This window comes from Mastomys coucha, unplaced genomic scaffold, assembly GCF_008632895.1.
Source record: "Mastomys coucha isolate ucsf_1 unplaced genomic scaffold, UCSF_Mcou_1 pScaffold11, whole genome shotgun sequence".
Lineage (NCBI taxonomy): Eukaryota > Metazoa > Chordata > Mammalia > Rodentia > Muridae > Mastomys > Mastomys coucha.
The window spans coordinates 14998126-15018558 of record NW_022196893.1 but is presented as its reverse complement, the minus strand read 5'-3'; the positions used below and the strand labels follow the sequence as shown (position 1 = coordinate 15018558).

General features: G+C 49.5%; 1 protein-coding gene across 1 annotated transcript in view; it reads right to left on the bottom strand.

Annotated features, from left to right (window-relative positions):
• Samm50 (SAMM50 sorting and assembly machinery component) overlaps window positions 1-19700 on the bottom strand; it is a 25447-nt gene extending 5747 nt beyond the window's left edge. The window contains exons 1-12 of the mRNA XM_031351337.1: window positions 19536-19700; window positions 15654-15764; window positions 13988-14089; window positions 12306-12393; window positions 10498-10604; window positions 9968-10098; window positions 9671-9758; window positions 7901-8029; window positions 7405-7476; window positions 6153-6239; window positions 2951-3021; window positions 515-582 (exon numbers count right to left, since the gene is read on the bottom strand). Coding sequence (XP_031207197.1) covers window positions 515-582; window positions 2951-3021; window positions 6153-6239; window positions 7405-7476; window positions 7901-8029; window positions 9671-9758; window positions 9968-10098; window positions 10498-10604; window positions 12306-12393; window positions 13988-14089; window positions 15654-15764; window positions 19536-19556 — 1075 coding nt within the window. The 5' untranslated portion in view covers window positions 19557-19700. The remainder of the gene's footprint in view (window positions 1-514; window positions 583-2950; window positions 3022-6152; window positions 6240-7404; window positions 7477-7900; window positions 8030-9670; window positions 9759-9967; window positions 10099-10497; window positions 10605-12305; window positions 12394-13987; window positions 14090-15653; window positions 15765-19535) is intronic.
• Between the last annotated feature and the right edge of the window lie 733 nt (window positions 19701-20433).

Here is a 20433-nt window from a genome sequence, read left to right as displayed (position 1 = left end):
AAAAAAAAATAGAAGATCTTATATTATCTTGGTAAAAAAATTACAAATACTAAAAAGTAACGGGAAATATTATTCATCAATAAAATTTGAATTGTACAAAAAAAGTAGATGTTCTCAGGATAGCTTCTGAACTTGGATTACAGCAATAGTAGATAGAGCTATTGTCTGTTTAAAACAACAAAACAAATCTCAAGAAAAGTCACCTTATGCACAGTCACAGAGCTACATTGCTTCTACTGGGTAAGACAAATTATCTACAGCAGACGAGGCCTGCCGCATCTTCAGAGAAGGGGTACACCGGAGGGCACAGGGCTACTTGGATTGCTGGGTTGAACAAAGGTTGTCCATGAAGCGCAGGGGCTGGCAAGGTGGCTGGAAATGGTCCCATCCTTACACAGATGGAGGTGCTGATACTCGCACTGTTGCAAACTGCAATTCCCATTGCCTCAGCCCTCACAATGACAGCCCACAGAGGAGGGAAGCAGCACACGTCTCCCAGTGTAAACTCACTGACCTTCACTCTGGGGTCCAATGCTGTGCATGCTAAATCCTCGGACACTCGTGGGGCCTCCCAGGTAAAACCTGCAGCAAAGTGACAGGCGTCATGTCATTAGATGAAGATCCACAAGACCCACAGCAAGTGAGGCGGCAGCAGGGTCACGGCTGGTTTGTATAACATTGTCTGTACACAGCAGAACACTAGGAGGGGGTAGGAAAGATGCAAGTGAACATGTAACACCTACCAAAATCTACCAAAACCCAACAGCAGCTCCCTCTGGGGATATGAGCAATGAGACACAAGGACACGTAGGGGAAGGTGAACAAGGAAGGGGGACCATCCCTTATAAAGGGTAGGTAGGTACCCGCCATGGGGTTCACTCCCAACCACATATCCCAACCACAGTCTCCCAGGTACACGGGGTTAGAAGGCAGAGTCCATCACACATCGGGATGCATAGCATAAGAGGGGCCATTGATACCAGCCACAAACAGACCACATGAGTGTTACTTTGGTTTTCCACAATGAATTCTACTGCATTCTAACTGCTAAGGATAGAACCCAGGGCTTCCCTGAAAGTTAGTCAAGTTCCTTATTACCTTAACCTCCTGCAACACTTTGTAATTGAGGGAGCACATTCTAATTTTTTAGGTATATGTGTACCTGTATCTACCTATATCTATCACTATCTATACAGATAGACTTTAGAAAAGGTCTCACTATGTAGCCCTGCTGGCTTCAAACTGCTGCCTCTCCTCTCCCAAGTGGTGGGATAAAAGAATGCAAGGCTCCTCCCAGCAGGGTTTAATTTTCAATGGTCATCCATGTGGAAAGCTGTCCTGCCTTGGGAGAGTGGTCCAGTAGGCTGAGACAACACACAGGGAGCAAGGCCCCTGTGGCGTCTCTCCAACACCCTCATACAAACTCAGAGAGCTCAGAAGTTCACAAATGCTTTTACTGTCTGACTGCTAAGCAAAGCTTTCCTGACAGGTCTGCTGATATTAATTAATAATGCATGCAAATGGTAAGCTCTGTTCTTGGGTGCTTCTTAAAGGTTTACTTATTTTTATTTTATGTGTATGAGTGTTCTGCCTATATGCCTGTCTGTGTACATGTATGGCAGGTGCCAGAGGAGACCAGAGGAGGGCCTTGATCTCCTGGAACTGAAGTTACAGATATTGTGATCTCTCATGTGGGTGCTAGATCACTGGAACCCACATGAACCAGATGCAGAACATCCAACTGCAATCCCCACACTCCTATAGTGAGATGGAGATGGACAGAGTTACCTGGAAGGTTGGGCCAGCCAGGTGCAGCACAGTAGCAAATCAAGAGACCCTGACTCAAAACAAGGTGGAAGATGAGAGCCAACTCCACATATGTGCCATGGCTTATGTGAACCTGCACACATGTATGCACTCATGCATATACACACATTCAGGCACAAAACGTTACTTATAAAGACATTCCCATGACTCGGTGAACAATCACTCTTTGATCTCTTCATAACATTTAACAAATAAGAAGACAAGTTGCACATAAAACATAGCAGATAAGACACAGCTCATTCTCTATATACAAACACACTCCTAACTGACCAAAAGGAGGCAGACCAGGGTAAGGCAGGCTTGTCCCCAGGAGGACTAAATATCCTACTTTTTTAAACGTGCCTTTATTTTCAACTCTACATGGCTCAGTGGGTAAGAGTACTGACTGCTCTTCCTGAGTTCGGATCCCAGCAACCACATGGTGGCTCACAACCACCCACAATGAGATCTGACACCCTCTTCTGGTGCAGCTGAAGACAGCTACAGTGAATTACACTAGAGCGAGTGGGGCCAGAGCGAGCAGGACCAGCAGAGGTCCTGAGTTCAATTCCCAGCAGCCACATACATGATAGCTCACGGCCATCTGTACAGCTACGGTGTACTCATACACATAAAATAAATCTTTAAAAAAAAAAGAAAGAAAAAAGAGGGAAATTTTTTTCTTTATTTTTTGAGACAGGGTTTCTCTGTGCAGCCTTGACTCTGTTTCCCAAGTGTTGGGATTAAAGGCCTGCACTACCATGCCTGGCTGAGGAAAAATTTAATACAATAAAGTTTTACAACAAAAAGCAACAAAGTAGGGCTGGACAGATGACTCAGTGGTTAAGAGCACTGACTGCTCTTCAGAGGTCCTGAGTTCAATTCCCAGCAATCACATGGTGGCTCACAACCCAACCAATTGTAATGGGATCTGATGCCCTCTTCTGGTGTGTCTGAACACAGTGACACTATACTCACATAAAATAAATAATTCTTTAAAAAAAAAAAGCAATAAAGTATGAATACTGAATACTTCACAATTTGATTCCACATAAAACTCCAGAGCGATGTGAATACTGCTCCCCCTCTATAAAAATAAAACCCCAAAGTCTGAGGGGAGGTGGGGAGCTTCTGCCACACTGACCTGTCAGCAATGCTGGATGGCTTGTCACCGATGGGCACCAACATTCCACCCCAGAGAGATGTGGAGAATACCTGTGCAAAGGCAAACACGGTGTTTCTTTCTGTTTCCATAAGATCCAGCAGGAAACTGGTTCTACTCTGCATGTCTTTGAATGCTCTTGGCATGCACAGTAGAGCCAACAGTGGAGCCATGAGGACCAGGGGTGGTAAGGTTGAAGAACTCAGTCAGAGGCTACTTTAAACTCCATCAAAGTCACCCAGAAGTGCAGCAGGGACTTAGCTTATGTTCCTGCCAGGATAGAACCCGCTTGCATGAGAAGTCAGGCCCATAAGACTGATAGAGGACAGCCAGAACCCCAGATATGAGATCTTACATCTGCTCAGTCCCTAAAATGTGAGGGGACTGAGGTATGCACCCCCCAGGCTGAAGGTCCATATGAGCTACACCACTCCCCAAGTCACACAATGTAGAGATGTCTGTTTAGCTCCCCATCAGGGGCAGCAGGATCCAGTTAGGAGGTTCAATGGCAGCCTCATCAAAGCATGTAGGTTACCCCTCAGTCCTCCTGAACACTCATGGCCAAGCTAGAGGCCCTCATGTGTAGGACTGAGCAGTCCTTATAAATGCCATAGCTGTTCAGATGGTCTTTTTCTATATGCTTCAGTGGGAAGGGCTAGAGAGAGTGGAAGTGGGTGGGCAGGGCCACACAGCACACAGGACAGTCCCCACATGGCAACAACGAGGTGAAATCCCCCAACTTCACCACTGTCTAATGGCACACTCATGTGCCCATCTGTCCACATGGCATTCTGGGAGCCACACACCTTTGTAGTAGACTTTGGAAGGCCAAGGGAAGGCCTGCAGTCTGAAGGCTGGCCAGACTGAGCTAGCTTTTCAGCAGGAGGCCGCCCTTCAGACATTTTCAATGTAACAGCAGGTTTCCTAGGAAGTGCTAGATTCAGGAAGGAAGTCAAGAAGCACGTGCTCTACTCTGACATTCCCGACACTGGGCCCAGTGATGACAGTGCTGGCAGCATGGGACTCATGCTCTGACTGTTCATGGAAATGTTGTTTCCACTCTTGCCCTTCCTCTGGGATGAGGCCTGTCTCTGCTTCTTGGAGACCAAGGGCCTCAGCAGACTCCCACCCATGCCTGCACACACAACTACTTCTGGCCTGGAAGGCAGCTCGCCTTACTCCTGAGAAGAGCCTGGTCCTGCTTTCCCTCCTTCTCGCCTCACACATGCTCCCACTCTGGGGCATGTGCACTCTGTCTTCCCACCAGCAGAGAAGATCCCAGCTCCTGCCAGAGTCAAACATCCTGAACCCCCTACTCTCATCCTGTCCATTCATCCTATCATCTGTCTGTCTGTCTATCTATCTATCTATCTATCTATCTATCTATCTATCTATCTATCTATTCATCCTGTATCTATCTATCTATCTATCTATCTATCTATCTATCTATCTATTCATCCTGTTACCCACCCTTTTGTGCATCCATCCATCCATCCGTGTATCCACCCACCCACCCACACATCCACCCATCTTACCCACTCCCCGCCCCCCACTCCTAGATGCCTCAGAGGAGCCATTCTACTGGGGTTTGTTCCCAGTTCCCTCTTTTCCATCTCTTAAAATCAACATTTTCTTTTGAAGTGGCCTCAGGCTGACAGAGGAGCCCAGCTGCCAGGGTTCTTCCTCGGCTGGCCTTACTTCAAAGCTGAGTGACCACTGCTCCTGACTGCCTGCTGAGCTCAGACATTAACTGCTCTGATGCTCCTCCTCCTCCAGGAGTCAGGCAGGTATCACCTGCACTAAGCCATTCCCTTCGCTAGCGTCTCTGCCCTTTACTGCTCTCTGCTCTCAGTTTGCCCCAACTCTGCCCATCTCAGTCACCAGTCCCTCCTGTTCTCTTTGGATTCTACCCGTGTGGTAGAATAGGCTCATGGATTTGAATGCTTGGCCACAGGGAATGGTACTTCTAGGAGGTATGGCCTAATTAGAGGAAGTATGTCACCGTGGAGGCGGGCTTTGAGATCTTATAAGCTCAAGCTATGCCCAGTGTGGTACAGTCTCCTTCTGCTACCTGCAGATCAAGAACGCTCAGCTCCTCCAGCACCATGTCTGCTTCCAAGCTGTCATGCTTCCTGCCATGACAGTAATGAACTAAAATCTCTGCAGACTGTAAGCCAGCCCCAAGTTAAATGTTTTCTTTGTAAGAGTTGCTGTGTCACAGTGTCTCATCACAGTAATAGAACCTAACTAAGACGACCCCATTCCTCCCACCTCTTGATATAAGCACTCAGAGTATCTGGTAGCCAGGATGCAGGTGGGCGAGCACACACATGGGGGGTAAGAGAATGGTGGGCGAGCACACACTGGGGGTAAGAGAATGGTGGGCGAGCACACATGGGGGGTAAGAGAATGGTGGGCGAGCACACATGGGGGGTAAGAGAATGGTGGGCAAGCACACACATGGGGGGTAAGAGAATGGTGGGCGAGCACACGAATGGGGGGTAAGAGAATGATTAGTTACTATGTGGATGGAAGAAGGATGTGTAGACAGACAGATGAGTGGGTAGGTGGCAAATGGTAGGTAAACGGATGAACAGATGGGTGCTTCTACAGAATAAGTACAGGGGAGCCGTCCACCCCTCAACCCCTCAACCCCAAGGCTGGAAGATAAGAGAAGGTGGCTGGAGACATGCCTGTGCCAAATTCCTAAAAGCCTGGAGCAGGAGGCCACATGGACAGGTAACAAAAGGACGTTATTGCAGCAGGAGGCAGATGAAGAACACAACACGTGCCTGTGAAGGAAGAGCCCCACCCCTCTGAAAGAGCCTGTGAGCCAGGGCGGGCAGAGGGGTGCAACTGTGATGATCAACGTGCTCTGGCCACCACTCTAGAGTACAAACTCACAGGGAAGCAGTGGTAAAGTATGCGGCTAGGGGAGCTCGGCTGGGGGATGGGAGGAAAGAGGCACAGGGAAATCAGAGCATGGGCACAGCACAGGCAGGGGCAGCAGAGAGGAAAGGATGCTGGACTTCTGTGGGAGCTGAGAGTGAGGACCCAGTGCAGCCTGGCAGGCCACACACGCAGACGGGTTAAAGCACTGCAGCCCTGGACTAATACCAGTGCTCCGGGCTCAGGGTTCCACAGGCACAGTGTCCCACGGGTACAGCGTAGGCCACAGACTCACCGAGTCCAACACAAGAGGCTTATTCAGCTGAAGCTCAAAGTCTTCCTTGATGAAGCTCACATCTCCTCCAGTGTAGCCTGCCAGCTCCTGAAGGAAGAAGCCACAGGTCATGCATGGGACACAGGGCCTACTAAGCACCACCTTGCCCATGAAATAACAGTTTTACTGTCTGTGCCTTTCTGAAGTCACTGGCCTGCTCAGCATCTGAAGAGTGAGCCGCTTTCATGACAGGAACACTTTACATATGAATCTCACCACTAGTTGTTCCTCTAAAAATGAAGATTGGGCACTGTCCTGGCTGGTTTTGTGTCAATTTGACACAAGTTAGTCTTCAGAGAGGAAGGAAGGCAGTTGAGGAAATGCCTCCATGAGATCCAGCCGTGAGGCATTTCCTCAGTTAGTGATCAATGTGGGAGGGCCCAGCTCATGATGGCTGGTGGTCCTGGGTTCTACAAGAGCAGGCTCAGCAAGCCATAAGGAGTAAGCCAGTCAGCAGTACCCTTTCGTGGCCTCTGCATCAGCTCCTGCCTCCAGGTTCTTGTGTCCAGATTCACACCCTGTTTGAGTTCCTGTCCTGACCTCCTTTGGTGATGAACAGCAATATGGAAGTGTAAGCTGAATAAGCCCCTTTCTCCCCAACTTGCTTTTTGGTCATGGTGTTTCATCATGGCAACAGAAACCATGATTAATTAACAGATACCCCAGGGTCCTACTCACAAGCACTACAAGCAGCAGCATGAGACTGGATGGACCACCACAGCCACAGTGTCACCCAGGTCCCCCATGCCTGCAGGCCAGCTGACCACATCACCTTTAGGCACTAACACTACTTCCCACAGGCACCAGCGCCAGCACTGCCCTCAACTGGCCCTGCAGGCCTCTGCATGACAGTCCTGCCTACCGCTGGTCCTCTAACTCTGTTCTTAGCTGTTATGTGACACCACCAAAGAAGCTGCCATGCCAACCAGTGTGGCCTTGGGGAAAGACACAAGATAAAATACAAGGAACAAGGGCTGATTCTGAGGACATGAGCCCTAAGAGTGGAGTCAACAACCCTTGCAGGCAATTCTAGAGTGGTTTTTCCTATCTGTGGTGCTGGGATGGAACCCAGGACCTCCTGCAGGTGGGCTCAGTAGACAAGTGCACTACTGAGTCACACACTACTGGATGAGTTTGCCAACTACAGACAAAGCATTGTGTTACCGTGCACAGTGCACCGGCTCCCCAGGGAGTGGCTGTGGTGAGAGGCTACCTGGTTGACTTTGAGCAAGGCCCCTCTTCTTGGCAAGATGGATGAATTCCGAGAGTCGATGACCATGGCGTGCTGAAAGAAAATGAGTAAGGCATTCTCATCTTCACTTCAGGCAGCTCCAGGGACAATAACACTTGCAGGGCACCAAGGTCTGGGGCTGTGCTGAGCAGGCCCACAGCCTTACACCTATCCTCCCAGGAAAGCTTAAAGTTCTGAGATAGTACACCCAGAGGCACCAGGGAGTTTCCTACTGACACCGATCAGCTTTGTTCCCTGAGTGAGCCCAGCAGCCACCCTCAGTCACTGCATTTCTTTTAATTTCTGTTTCCACTGATGTTACTTACAAAAACTATTAAGAGGCAATGGATGTGGAGCCAGAGGCCATTGTCCCAACCACCTAGTTTCATTGTCACCTCAGTCAGCCCCACATCAGCAGAGACTGGCCGATGGGTCACAGGGCTGTCAACACATTCTCCACACAGAGAGCAAGTCCTACCGAGAGAGACGACTTCAATGAGTGTCCACTTTCCTTCCGCACAGCGAATGAAGCAGTCCTGGAGAGGCAGCCCAGTTCTCGCCACACCCCCTCCCACTTGACAGTGTGACTGGTCTTCCACAGGGGAAACTGCAAACACAGGGAAGGAAGCTTTGTGCTGATCCGTCCACACTGGAACAAGCTGCTGTAAGCCATTCTTGGAAATCTCTGAGTAACACACCTGATCATTTCTTTCCTCAGCACCAGGGATAGATCAGGCCTGTGCTGGCAAGGGATCTTCCCCCCAGCCTCAGGCCCAGCCCAAAGACAAACCATTTGCAATGGGAGGAACTAGGGGGAGGAGGAACAGAAGAGAACTCATGAAGGCCGAGGGGAGGGCTGTAAACTGAGCCAGGGCAGTGCTACTCTGAGCTGCTGGTGAAGGAACAGGGCCATACCCAAAAGCTGCGGGTGACTGTCAATAGCGGTTATCAGTCTCATCACAGTAAGACACACACGACATGGCACACCCACCGGCCCCCACGACTGGCTCAAGGCGGGCCCAATGAGCTGTCACTTGATTGCATCCGACCCAGAAGAAAGAGAAGACCAAGCCACAAGGGGCCAAGGGTTTTCTTTCCACAGCCAAAGGGAACAAAGGCCAGGTCCGAGGGACCCACCTCCTGCCTCTCTCTCAACAGGTCCTCCCAGCAGCCTGCCCTACAGCCTGCCCTAGACTCTAGCTCACAACAGCCCCATTCTCCCTGAATGTCATGATGTCAGGGAGCTTTGGGACTAGCTGTGACTTCACTAGCAAGGACACCAGGTGCCAGGATCCCCAGAGAGCATCCCAGTGAGCTCTGCAGTCTGAAGGCCTGGAGGAAAACACAAGGCCACCTACCGAAGGTGAGGAGACACCAACTGAAGGCCAGTCCACACCCTTGGTATACAAGAGTGTGGCCCAAAAGTGTCCACCTCAGCACACAGGGGAGTGCACAGGCCTGAGGCACCTCCAGAAAGTGGGGAGCAGCAGTGACTCTGCGTGAGGCCTGAGACTCATGTTCTCCCCAGGTGCCCACAGGAAGTGTCCACCTCAGCACACAGGGGAGTGCACAGGCCTGAGGCGCCTCCAGAAAGTGGGGAGCAGCAGTGACTCTGCGTGAGGCCTGAGACTCATGTTCTCCCCAGGTGCCCACAGGAAGTGAAGCTTCCCAATAGCTTCTTCCTGAACATAGGGCAGCACTTAGAAAGCAAGCCACTTCCACAGGGCAGCACACTGCTGTCTCCACAGTAACTGTCAGGATTCACAGGGCAGATGGTGCACCCTTACAGTGCCCAATTACACTCAGGGTGACCAAAGACACAGCAAGCTCCGCCCAGTCTTGTCCTTCACACAGCTGCCTTAGAGGCTGCAAGTTGCATGTCCCTCCCCAGTGCACCCACACCAACCCCACACCATTCCACACTCCAGCTCCTTTCACACCTACTGTTCCAGGTGGAAAGCACTGTGCTTTGACTCTTTCAGGGTGTGCTCTTTAAAAAGATTAGGAAAAAAAATAAAAGGGGATACCAAGGAGAAAGCACTGGGTGCCAGTCAGTCAGGAGCACAGATGCCACATGACCGACCAGCATAGACCCCAACCAGCTCTGTCCCATGGTTACCTGCATTAGGTAGGGGGCAGGTCACCGGGTGGTGAAGTGTGCACTCATCCACCCATTCCCCTCTCTAGTCAATAAACTCGCTGCCTGTGCACCCCACCCCCACCCCACCCCAGGGCCTGGTGTACTCACACTGCACTCGGCAGACACTCCTCTGTCCGTCTCCCGAAGCGAGCTCCACGGGAACTGCCCAGTAACTTTATATAAGTTTACAGAGAAGCTAGGAGGCAATGGGACAGAGTTTTAACAGTGAGCCACGGGGCTTGCACACAGCTAAACAACAGTCCCCGTTTGGCTACACGGGGGCTCATCCTCAGGACAGCAGCCTCAGTGGAGGTGGCTGGCTGCCAGGTGTCATTTCATATGCCAGCCATCTACTTTAACAATTACACCAGGCCAGTGAGCTCAAGGACCTGCTTGGCTTCCTACTTTCTCTCGAAGTTTCCAGGCTGTGGCTTGAAGAAGGACAGGCCGTAGGAAGTTTCTTTGGTTCCATAAGAAAACTGGAAAGTCACTTTTTCTGCACGTCCCAGAAGGTTGGGGAGTTTGAGGCCGAGTACCTAAGGGAGGGCAAAGGACGAAGCTGGCACTAAAGCAGTGTAAATAGGCTTTGTTTCCCACAGGTTCCCTGGCCAAGCACACGGCACCCCATGAAGACTGACCAGGTGCCACACTGAGCACCAGGGAAGCTGGAAGGCAGAAGTCTCCTGCCCCAACCCCAAACCTCCTGACCAGGAGTGTAAACAAGACCATTAGCACGCTCATCTGTCCTAGCACAAGGGTTATTATGGCTACAAATGACTTCCAGCTCAGGCTGACCAGCTCTAGGAGGCCGAAGGAACACTGAACATCACACCAAGCCCATAAGCCAGCAGGTTCCACAGCAACTCCATTTCTCCAACAGGCACATCTCAAAGCTTACACTCAGAGCTCTAGACAGCAATGGAGTCATGTCCTACCATGCTGCCTTCATTGTTTCCAACCATGGTGTTGTAACTGCCCGTCAGTCTCTTCAGCTCCGTCACTTCAAAGGTGACATCTAACCCATTTGGCAGGGCATCTTCACCTAAAGGAGCAAGTATTAGAAGGGTCAGCATGGGGGCTGGAGAGATAGCTGAGTGGGTAAGAGCACCGACTGTTCTTCTAGATGTCCTGAGTTCAATTCCCAGCAACCTCATGGTGGCTTACAACTATCTGTAATGATATCTGATGCCCTCTTCTGGTGTGTCTGAAGACAGCTACAGTGTACTCACATACATAAAATAAATAAATCTTTTTTTAAAAGGGTCAGCATGGCTCGTTGGTAAAGGCACTGCCACCATGCCTGCCAGGCTTGGTTCGATTCCCAGGACCCACTGACTCCTGAAAATTGTCCTCACACTCATACACATACTTGCACAAATACGTGCATACAAACCAAAACCGAACTCTAAACTTGACACTGACTCGACTCTCTGTGCTGAAAGCAACCCCAGCTGGGAATGGGCCCACCGCACGGGAGGTCCCTGACAATGATCTGAGTCAGCCAGCATCAAAGCCGGGATTCATTTGACTGTAAGGATTTTGTTTTTTGGTTTTGTTTTTTCAAGACAGGGTTTCTCTGTGTAGCCCTGGCTGTCCTGGAACTCACTCTGTAAACAAGGTTGGGCTCGAACTCAGAAATCTGCCTGCCTCTGCCTCCTAAGCGCTGGGATTAAAGGCGTGCGCCACCACTGCCTGGGGACCATAAAGATTTTGAAACAGTACAGCTAAATGTCTGCTATCCAGCGGGGTGTGAGCAGTGTCTGCACTGGAGGTTTCTACCTTACAACCCACCAAGGCCTGGGGTGATCTCTTCAGAGAATGGCAAACCCTGCAGGGCTGTGGTCTCAGAGGAAGGGATAGCTCTTGCCTTCTACCCAGGACACCTGCTGGGTGTTCCTGCTACATGCCTATAGTAATGTCCACATGGTCTCAACAGGCTGGAGGTGGAAGGCACAGGGTGGGGGTGGGGTGGGAGGAGCCTTGGTGCAGGCCTGGTGTTTGTTTGTTTGTTTTTGAGATAGGATCTCTCAGTGAAGTTCTGACTGGCCTAGAACTCATCACCTAGACAGAGAACCCCCAGTCCCTGCTTCCCGAGTGCTAGGACTGAAGGTGTGCGCCACAGCAGCCCTCTATTTTCTACTTTACTGCTCTGACACATCCAACTTTAACACCTGACACGCACAAGGTTCATTTGTCATGACTGTCAAGCACACACTCACAATCACCATTCCCTCAAGCCCACAATTCACAGCAGGGTCAGTGACATGTAGTGTGCCATGCACAATGACCGGCTTACAAAGCCCTAAGCTAGCCTCTGCTGTCAAGAGACATTCCAGCAGGGACTGGAGAGCTTTGAACCAAGTACTAACAAAGGCACTGAACTGAGTGAGGAGGCGGGGCAGGCTTGAGTGCTTGAACTGTATGTATCATTCACTACAGGGCCAAAGACAAGTTACCGAAAAGGCTCAGAGCCTCCACTTCATAAGGTAATGTACTTGAACACTCACCAGTGTCCCCAGGTGCTCCCACTCTTCTCTGACCTACTGAGCTTTCCCACAAATTAGATCATGGCCCTGCCCACCCTCTACTGCAATGTGACCCACAGGTGCTGCTTTTGAGACAGCTAACTCTTGAGACTTGCCTGAGAAACCTTTGGGTGGGCTCTGCATCTAACTACATGGTTGCTCTGTGACCCTGGAGGCTACAGGGTAGAATCAGAGGGACACTCCCCCATGACACCTACCATGACACGTGTCGATCAAAACATCCACTTGTCTAAAAATTCCTAAGCGAAGCAGTTTTTCCCGGGCTTCATGAGATCTCCGCATTACCTGGGAGAGGGACAAACAAGAGAGTGAGCTCTCCCAAGACATGCGAGCACTAAAGCCATGTGACCTATAAATGCTTGCACTGAGAGCTGTATAGCCAGAAATGCTGGGAAGTCCCATAAGGAAGAGATGAAGCTGACTGAGACAGTCAGAAGCCAGCACAGGGAGTGAGTGCCCAGACACAGAAAAGGCCAAGGATGAACAGGAAGAAAAGGTGACAGGAAAGACACTGGGGACAAAGTAACAAAGAGCTCCTGGGAATGAGCTGAGAACCCAAGGGAAAACAGGCACATCTCTGTGATCCCAGCACTCAGAGACTAAGGCTGGACGAGCTAAAGAGGAGGCCAGCCTGGGCTACACAAAGAAAAAAAGGAAAACAAAACAAAACAGGAGAGAGATGAATGTCAATAGACAGACAGACAGATGGACAGACAGTATTTGAGGCTGGTGAGATCACTTAGTGAGTTACGGTGTTTGATATACTAATTGGAATAATGAAACCACACTCTGTCCAATGGGTGGCGAGACCTTAGAGAACGTGGTTCTCAGCTCTGGGGAGTGGACCTTGCCCATCCTTCCTGAAGGGCTGTGGAATGGTGGGTCTCCCTGGAGACCAATATGCTGACTCTTGAAGTGACAGACCACGTGCCCTTTGACATAGTAACCCTACTTGTACCATGCACGCTGTGACACAACAGTAAGACACTGAGTACACAGCCATGCATAAGAACCAAGCACTCAAGTTAGTTAATACCCATCCACAGAGAGACATGGCAAGGACACAGTGTTTGGAGTGAGGCTTCCCACGTGTGTACTGAGAGACAGGCCCGCCCTCACAATGACAAAAGAGAATCTCAGCGCTCCCAGCCACCTGGGTTCATCCTCGTGAGAGACACACTCAAAAGAACCAGGAGGAGCCTACACTGGCCTCCAGGAATGGTCAAGCCGTGCATGGCAAGGAAGCGTGCAGGAGGAGCCCACACTGGTCGCCGCGCATGGCAAGGAAGCGTGCACATTCACACCAATTTGCTCTCCACCTGTGACAGTTTACACCTCTTGATGTAACTGTCCTAAAACAGTACCTTAAGCTATACAAACACAAACTTTTGATTGCTATATTGCTGACACTGCTCAAGGTTAGCAAGAGGAGGCTGAGAGGAGCCAGTTAACTGGGCCACAAGGACACTGCTGACGACCTCTGCTGGGCAGGTCAGTGTGATCCAAAGGCAGGACAAGAGGGAGCCACAGGATAATCCCCTACTCTAACACAGGAAAGAGTGAGTCTATGTGATAAACAGAGCAAGGGTCTGGGATATGGAGAGGGTATCCACAGAGGATCCCAAGGGGCTCAGCAGAACCCAGGGACAGCGCTGGTGCTGAGTCAGTGAGAGTACAGGATAGGCAGGTGGAGCAGACAAGAGGACAGACCTGTCCTTCCTCAGGATGAACAGAGGTAAGGACAGCCGAAAGTTATGTAAGCTGTGGGAGGCGCTCTCCAGACTTGGGTCCTCTGCAATGAGAGGCTGGGAGCAAGGTTGTGGGTCTCAGACTCCTCAGAAGTTATAGCCAATGTGGGCCACACAGAGAACAAACTCACCTCAATGAGGTTTTTAGCCTTAAAGACATCTCCAATTTCACAAATGATGATGTCATCCTTAGTCCGTCCAAGTCCATCAAAATGAACATGCTGAACCACCACCTAAATGTGACAAGGGAACAGAGGTCACCATATCTGGCACAGGAAGAAGCTTGGGACTGAAGCTGGCGGCAGGGTCTGAGACAAGGGGTGGGGTCTTCTCAGGCACAGTAGCCGTCTTGCTCCTGACTTCAATCTTTTTCTGAACTTCCGCCATGTATGGGTGTTTGCTTACATGTATGTCTGTCTGCAGAGCACATGAGTGCCTGGTGCCCACACAAGCTGGAAGGCAGTGTCAGATTCCCTGGACTGGAGTTACAGTTGGTTACGACCTGCCATGTGGGTGCTGGATGTCCATCCAAGTCCTCTGAAGAGCAGCACTCTTAGCTTCTGAACCATCTCTCCAGCCCTGTATTATTTGCTTGTTTTGTTGCCAGCCCCTGTGCTCCTACTTTAAGATTTAGCTTTTGCCAAGTCTGTACTGCTTGACAGTAAATGAACAAGCTCTGGCCTCTCCAGCCAAACAACCCAGGATCACCCTAACAGGCCTGGAGGCCCAACCTTCTTAACCTGGGCCACACCCAGTCTTTGATGTAGGATGAAGATCCATGAGAGGTCACAAGGCAGTAAAGAATGACCTTGACTCTTCTAAGAGAAAGGGACAAATAAAAACTCCAGAGCTGGGGCTGTGGCTCTCTGGTAGAGCATTTGTCTGGGATGCCATCCTCTGCTGGTAACAAGTCTTTAGTTTCAGCCAGCTGTCTGTCTGTCTGTCTGTGTGTCTGTCTGTCTATCTACCTACCTATCTATAATTTCAGCTATCTGTCTATCTATCTCTCTCTCTCTCCCTATCTATCTATCTATCTATCTATCCATCCATCTAAATACCTATTTATCTATCTACCTATCTATCTACCTACCTATCTATAATTTCATTTATCTATCTATCTATCTATCTATCTATCTATCTATCTATCTATCTATAATTTCAGTTAGCTATCTATCTACCTACCTATCTATTTACCTACCTACCTATCTATAATTTCAGCTATCTACCTACCTACCTACCTATCTCTATCTACCTACCTATCTAACCTACCTATCTATAATTTCAGCTATCTATCTATCTAGCTAGCTAGCTAGCTAGCTATAATTTCAGCCATTTATCTATCCATACATACATGCATAATTCAAACATATATATGTATATAGACTTAAGCATAATGAGTCTCTTTTTGAAAAACTTTTTAAATTTTATTTTATGTATGAGTGTTTATCTGCATGTTTGTACTTGTACATGTGTGCAAGGCTGTCAGATCTTCTAGACTCTAGAATCTAGAACTAGAGCTACAGGTGGTTTTGAGCCACCCTACGGGTAATGGGAACCAAACCTAGGCCATCTGAGCCATCTCTCCAACCATGAAAAACCTTTTGTTCTATTTTTTCAGTAGGAAAAAAACGTGTTCGCCTAAACCAGCCATATCAACTGTCACCCAGGAGAGCCCGAGGAACAAGGAGCTACTGTCCTGAAGTCGACTGGAGACGTGTTAGCTGCTTCACTTCTCCATAGGGGCTTACCAGGAGAACACTCCAGAAACTAGATCAGGATGTCCCACAGAATACTCACATCTTTGTTTTCCAAGATTTCCTGTTTCGCTTCAGGTTCAACTTCCACAAACTCAGCTTCTTCCCCCAGTGCTCCAAAGTCAGTTCCACTGGATGGGAGTGGCTCCAGACTCTGCAAGGGACAGAGGAACTTACAATGAGAAGGAGCCAAGCCTCCACCTTTAGGCTTCAGGTGGTGTCATGAAATCCAACACAACTGCTCCCTTCCTCAGGGTGAGGAGCTGGGGACAGGATGGGACACACAGGGAAGGTCGGTGTAGGCCAATGGGCAGGTGCAGGTCCTGGGGACCGTGCTTAATAAGCATGTTCACTGGGAATTAGTAAGTAAAACAAAGATTTCAAAAAGCCCTTGCACATGCTTGTCAATGGGCCAGAAAGCAGGCACTTCACACAACCCAAATGCTGGCAGTGTCTCCACCACCAAGCTGTACTCCCAAACTTGTTTGCTCCTTTTCTTTAGTTTTCCGAGCTCGGGTATTTCCTCACATGCTCTGTGTAGCCAAGGCTCTCTTTGAAAGGCCTCCTGAGCCTGCTCCTGCTTCCAAGTGGTAATATGAACTCAGAATAACCCCAGAACACCTCAGAGCACCACAAAGCTAACCATGGTGGCACATGGCTATAATCCCAGCACCAGGAGGCTGAGGGAGAAGACCTTCTACCACTAAATAAATAGTAACAAGAGCAACTTCTTAATAAGCTTCTGGGGGCTGGGGCTAGGGCTGGGTAAGCAGGGCTGGGAGGACTGGAAAATACAATTACAGATCCATAACACACACACACTACAGTGGTTTATCTGTGTGTACGTGCAACATGGAACCTGTTCCCGTGAGTGGACACCCTAAGTCACTGGGACACTTAGTAGCAGAGATATCCAAGCATCCCTGAAGTGGACTCAGAGAACAATTCAGGGGACTTTCAAGAACAGGCAGGCAGGATCCGGCTGCTTCCTGCAGTCAAGCCTCTCTCTACATTGCTCACAAGTGCTGACATCTGCGAAGCAAGGGGACTCTGGGGCTGCCACTGCCTTCTCCTCCTGAAATGCTTGAAGGCTTTCTGCCACATGAACCTTGTACACAGGTTCTGAGTGTCAGGAAAGAACCCAAGAGGATCATGACTCCTCCCACACGTGCCCTAAAGACTGGTCCTCAGAGGACCTAGGGGGAGACACACCTAGACTCCAAGCCAGTGTAAGCACCTTCACCATGAGGCCATGTTGGTACCCTGCATAGTCTGGGTACCACCTTAAATGTTGTCTATCATTAGGGGAGGTGAGGTACTAAGACGGGAACACAGGCCCTGAACTTACTGTGATTCTCCTGCCTCTGACTCTTAAGTGCTGCAATTACAGGCAGGAGCCACCATGTCATGCTAAATATCACCTCTGAACCATTCTGACTAAGTGTGGTTATGTGTGTGTGTATGCTAGAGAGAGACAGACACACACAGACAAAGAGAACACCCATGTGAAGGGTCAGAATCAGGTTCTCACAAACCCAGCGATGTCTCATAGTCACCTCATAGCCAAGAACAGTTTTGAAACCCTAATCCTCCTGCTTCCAACTCCCACCTTTCAGGGATTACAGCCACCATGCCAAAGGGAGACCTCTTAAATGTTAGAATTTTGTGACTTCAGACAGTTTCTTTCTTTTTATTTTTTGGAACTCAATTCCTATTCATGGGATACTGATTAAGGACAATTTTATTTTGTTCTTTTGAACTTAGGGGAAAAGAAAAAGGCAGGAGTATGCCTAAAACCCTAGCCCTTGGGCTGGCAATGGTTCCACACCAATGTGGGCCCTTAGCAAGGATGACAAATACGTCATTTCATGTCACTGTTCATTGGTTTTCTGCTGTTAGTACTCTTAAAACTAAATCACTATTAACTTCTAAGTATGGAAACATTTAGCCAAGGGGGAATGTGCATGTGGATCCATCTGTAATCCAACAGTTGGCAAGAACGCCTTGTGTGGGCAAAGTTTGCATCCCATCATTCTAAAAAACTCCAAATGGTCCCTAAGATGGCAGAGCATGAAATAAAGTTCATTAGAGAACACCAGTCCCACAATCCGGAGGGCAGATGTCACTGTGGCTCACACTTCTGCCATAGCTCGGGATCCTCCATGACCTGTTTTCTAGAGGAGATTCACTCACTACATGCTGCTTGATGTTTGTTTTGTTTTGTTTAGTTATATAGTGACAGGGACTCACTATATAACTCTGGCTAGCCTAAAATTCACTGAGTAGACAGGGCTGGACTTGAACTCACAACAGATTCAACTGTATCTGCCTCCTGAGCACTGAGATTAAGGGTGTGTAGCACCATGCCTAGCTACTGGATCTATAACCCCAGCTACTCAAAGGTATGAAGGATTCCAAATTCAAGGTCAGCTTTGACTACAGACTGAGCTCAAGGCTGGTGGCCCTGACAGCCTAGTGAAGGAAAATATTTAAAGCGATCTCAGTGAGTGCTTGCCCAGAGGGTACCTGTGTTGCTAGGGAGGAGCTTGTCTAATAGGTTTCTGAAATATTCAGGAAGATACTGGAAAAGTAAATGAACTTGAGTTCTAAGTCACATGACGATTTTGGTAGGTAAAGTTGAATGTGGCCATGAGCAATCGGGTAGGGAATAAACCCAGGGCAACAGGATAGTTCAAAGAGTGTGTCTCTAGTGCAGTGGTGTGGGAACCAGCTCTGGGAGAGATGCTTATGCTAAATGCTGCTTTTGCTAAGTGCTGCTGGAAGTAAAGGGATATTACCAGGGATTTTATCACAGGGCAAGTGATGGTGTCCACACTGAGTGGTGCTGGCTCCAGAGCTCCATATGTCTTGACTTTAGGACATTCTGAGGCTCTGTAACTCTGTAATTCTCTGGCTTTTTGGAAACAATTAAAAAAAATGTAAGTTTGGCAGTAAGTAATCAACTATTATTCAGTAACACTGACATTGGCTGTTGGTTGGAACTAAGGCAATTCACTGCCCCGCAACCCCCCAAAAATGGAGTTGGTCATGAAGGATCTCTGTGTCCCTAAGCAGAAACTGACTTGTTCATCAGACCTTGGGAGACATGAAAACGTGAACTGGCAGAATCGTCACGAAAGGCACAGTCAAGGATTCAACTGCAGTGACTGAGTCAAGGATACTGACACAAGCTTGTCAGAAGCTCAGACACGATACTAATCCGAGGCCAGCCTGGGCTACAAAGCCAAAGTCAGAGACAAGATAGGAGGATTCCCAATTCCAGGTGGCAAATAAAAGCGATGACGGCTTGGCAGGCACAGGAGCTTGCCCCTCCGGCCTAATCACCAAGAGTTCGATTCCCAGATTCCACATAGTAGAAGGAGAAAACTGATTCCAACTGTTGTGTTCTGACCTCCTCATGACCACACAGGAATACACATACACACATTTTTTTAAGCAACAGTACTGGGTTGGAGCGATGGGCTCAGCAGGTAAGAGCACCTGCTGCTCTTGCAGAGGACCAGAGTGGGGTTCCTGACACCTACAAGGAGGCTCACAACTCTCTGGAACTACAATCTCAGGGGATCACCTGCCCCCTTCTGGTCTCCACAGGCTCTGCACACAAAGTGCACAAACACACACGCGAACACTCATGCACATAATAGTAACTGAAAAGTGCAAAACAAGAGTGCAAAATAACTTGTGTCTTGTCTTCTGATAGACCCTTCTTCCACGCCCTGATCCTATCGAGAGGCCGGTGCTGTGAGGTCACCCGGGAAAATTCCGCGGAATGACCTTGGGCAAATCACCACCGCCCTCCCGGACCGCGACAGCCTTGGCCAAGAGCAGCTCCCACACCCTCGCTGCCGCCCTTGCCCGAGGCCCAGGCGCGCATGTCCCGCCCAGCCGCCGCGGAGCCTCTCACCCGGGCGTGCACCGTTCCCATGGCTCCCTCTCCGGCTTCTGCCCCGCGGAGCCGCCCGCACCCACCCAAGTTCAGCTACAAACACAGACGCGCGCGGCTACAGGTCACGGAAGCTGCGTGCCGAGCGCCGCCATGTTGTACCGCCTAGGGTCCGCCCCCTGACTCAAGGGCCTCCGCTCATTGGTCCGTCTGAGACAGTGACCCGGATGTTCACAAGAACGCCAGGAAGCCCAGTGCAAGCGTAGAGCCTGCAGTGACGCCCAGAAAGCTGCGGGTTTGGGCAGAGCCTGTCCGTGGAAAGGCAAAGGAGCTGAGCGCGTCGTTCCATGGTGGCTTACCCCGGTCTAGACCTTGGAGCCTCAGTTCCACTTCTAAGGTGTGACCAGAAGGGCGCAGGGAAGAGAGAGTGTGTGCTCCATGGAGCCTGGCTAGGTTCAATACCGTCACACCTTCCTCGAGTCCAGTAAGAAGGGTCTGGGCGGGGAGTGAAGTGCAGTGGGGGCGTCTTTAAAGAGAGTTCCGTAAGTAAAGATACTTGCCTCCAAGCCAGACAGCGTGGTTCAATCCCCCAGACCCACATGGTGTTAGGAGCGAACAGACTCTCGGAGTACAATCTTAAAACAAAGAATAAATATCGCCTTCCCAGACTACTCAGAAATGTATGTGTATGACACATTTCAATTAAAGTATAATTACATCATCACTTTCCCCATTTTTTTTTTTTTTTTTATTTTTCGAGACGGGTTTTTCTGTCTAGGCCTGAGTGTCCAGGAACTTGCTCTGTAGACCAGACTGGCCTTGAACTCAAAGAGCTCCACCTGCCTCTGGCCCCCCAAGTTTTGGGAATAAAGGCGCATGAACCACCACTACCCACCCAGATATATATTTTTTTAAAAGG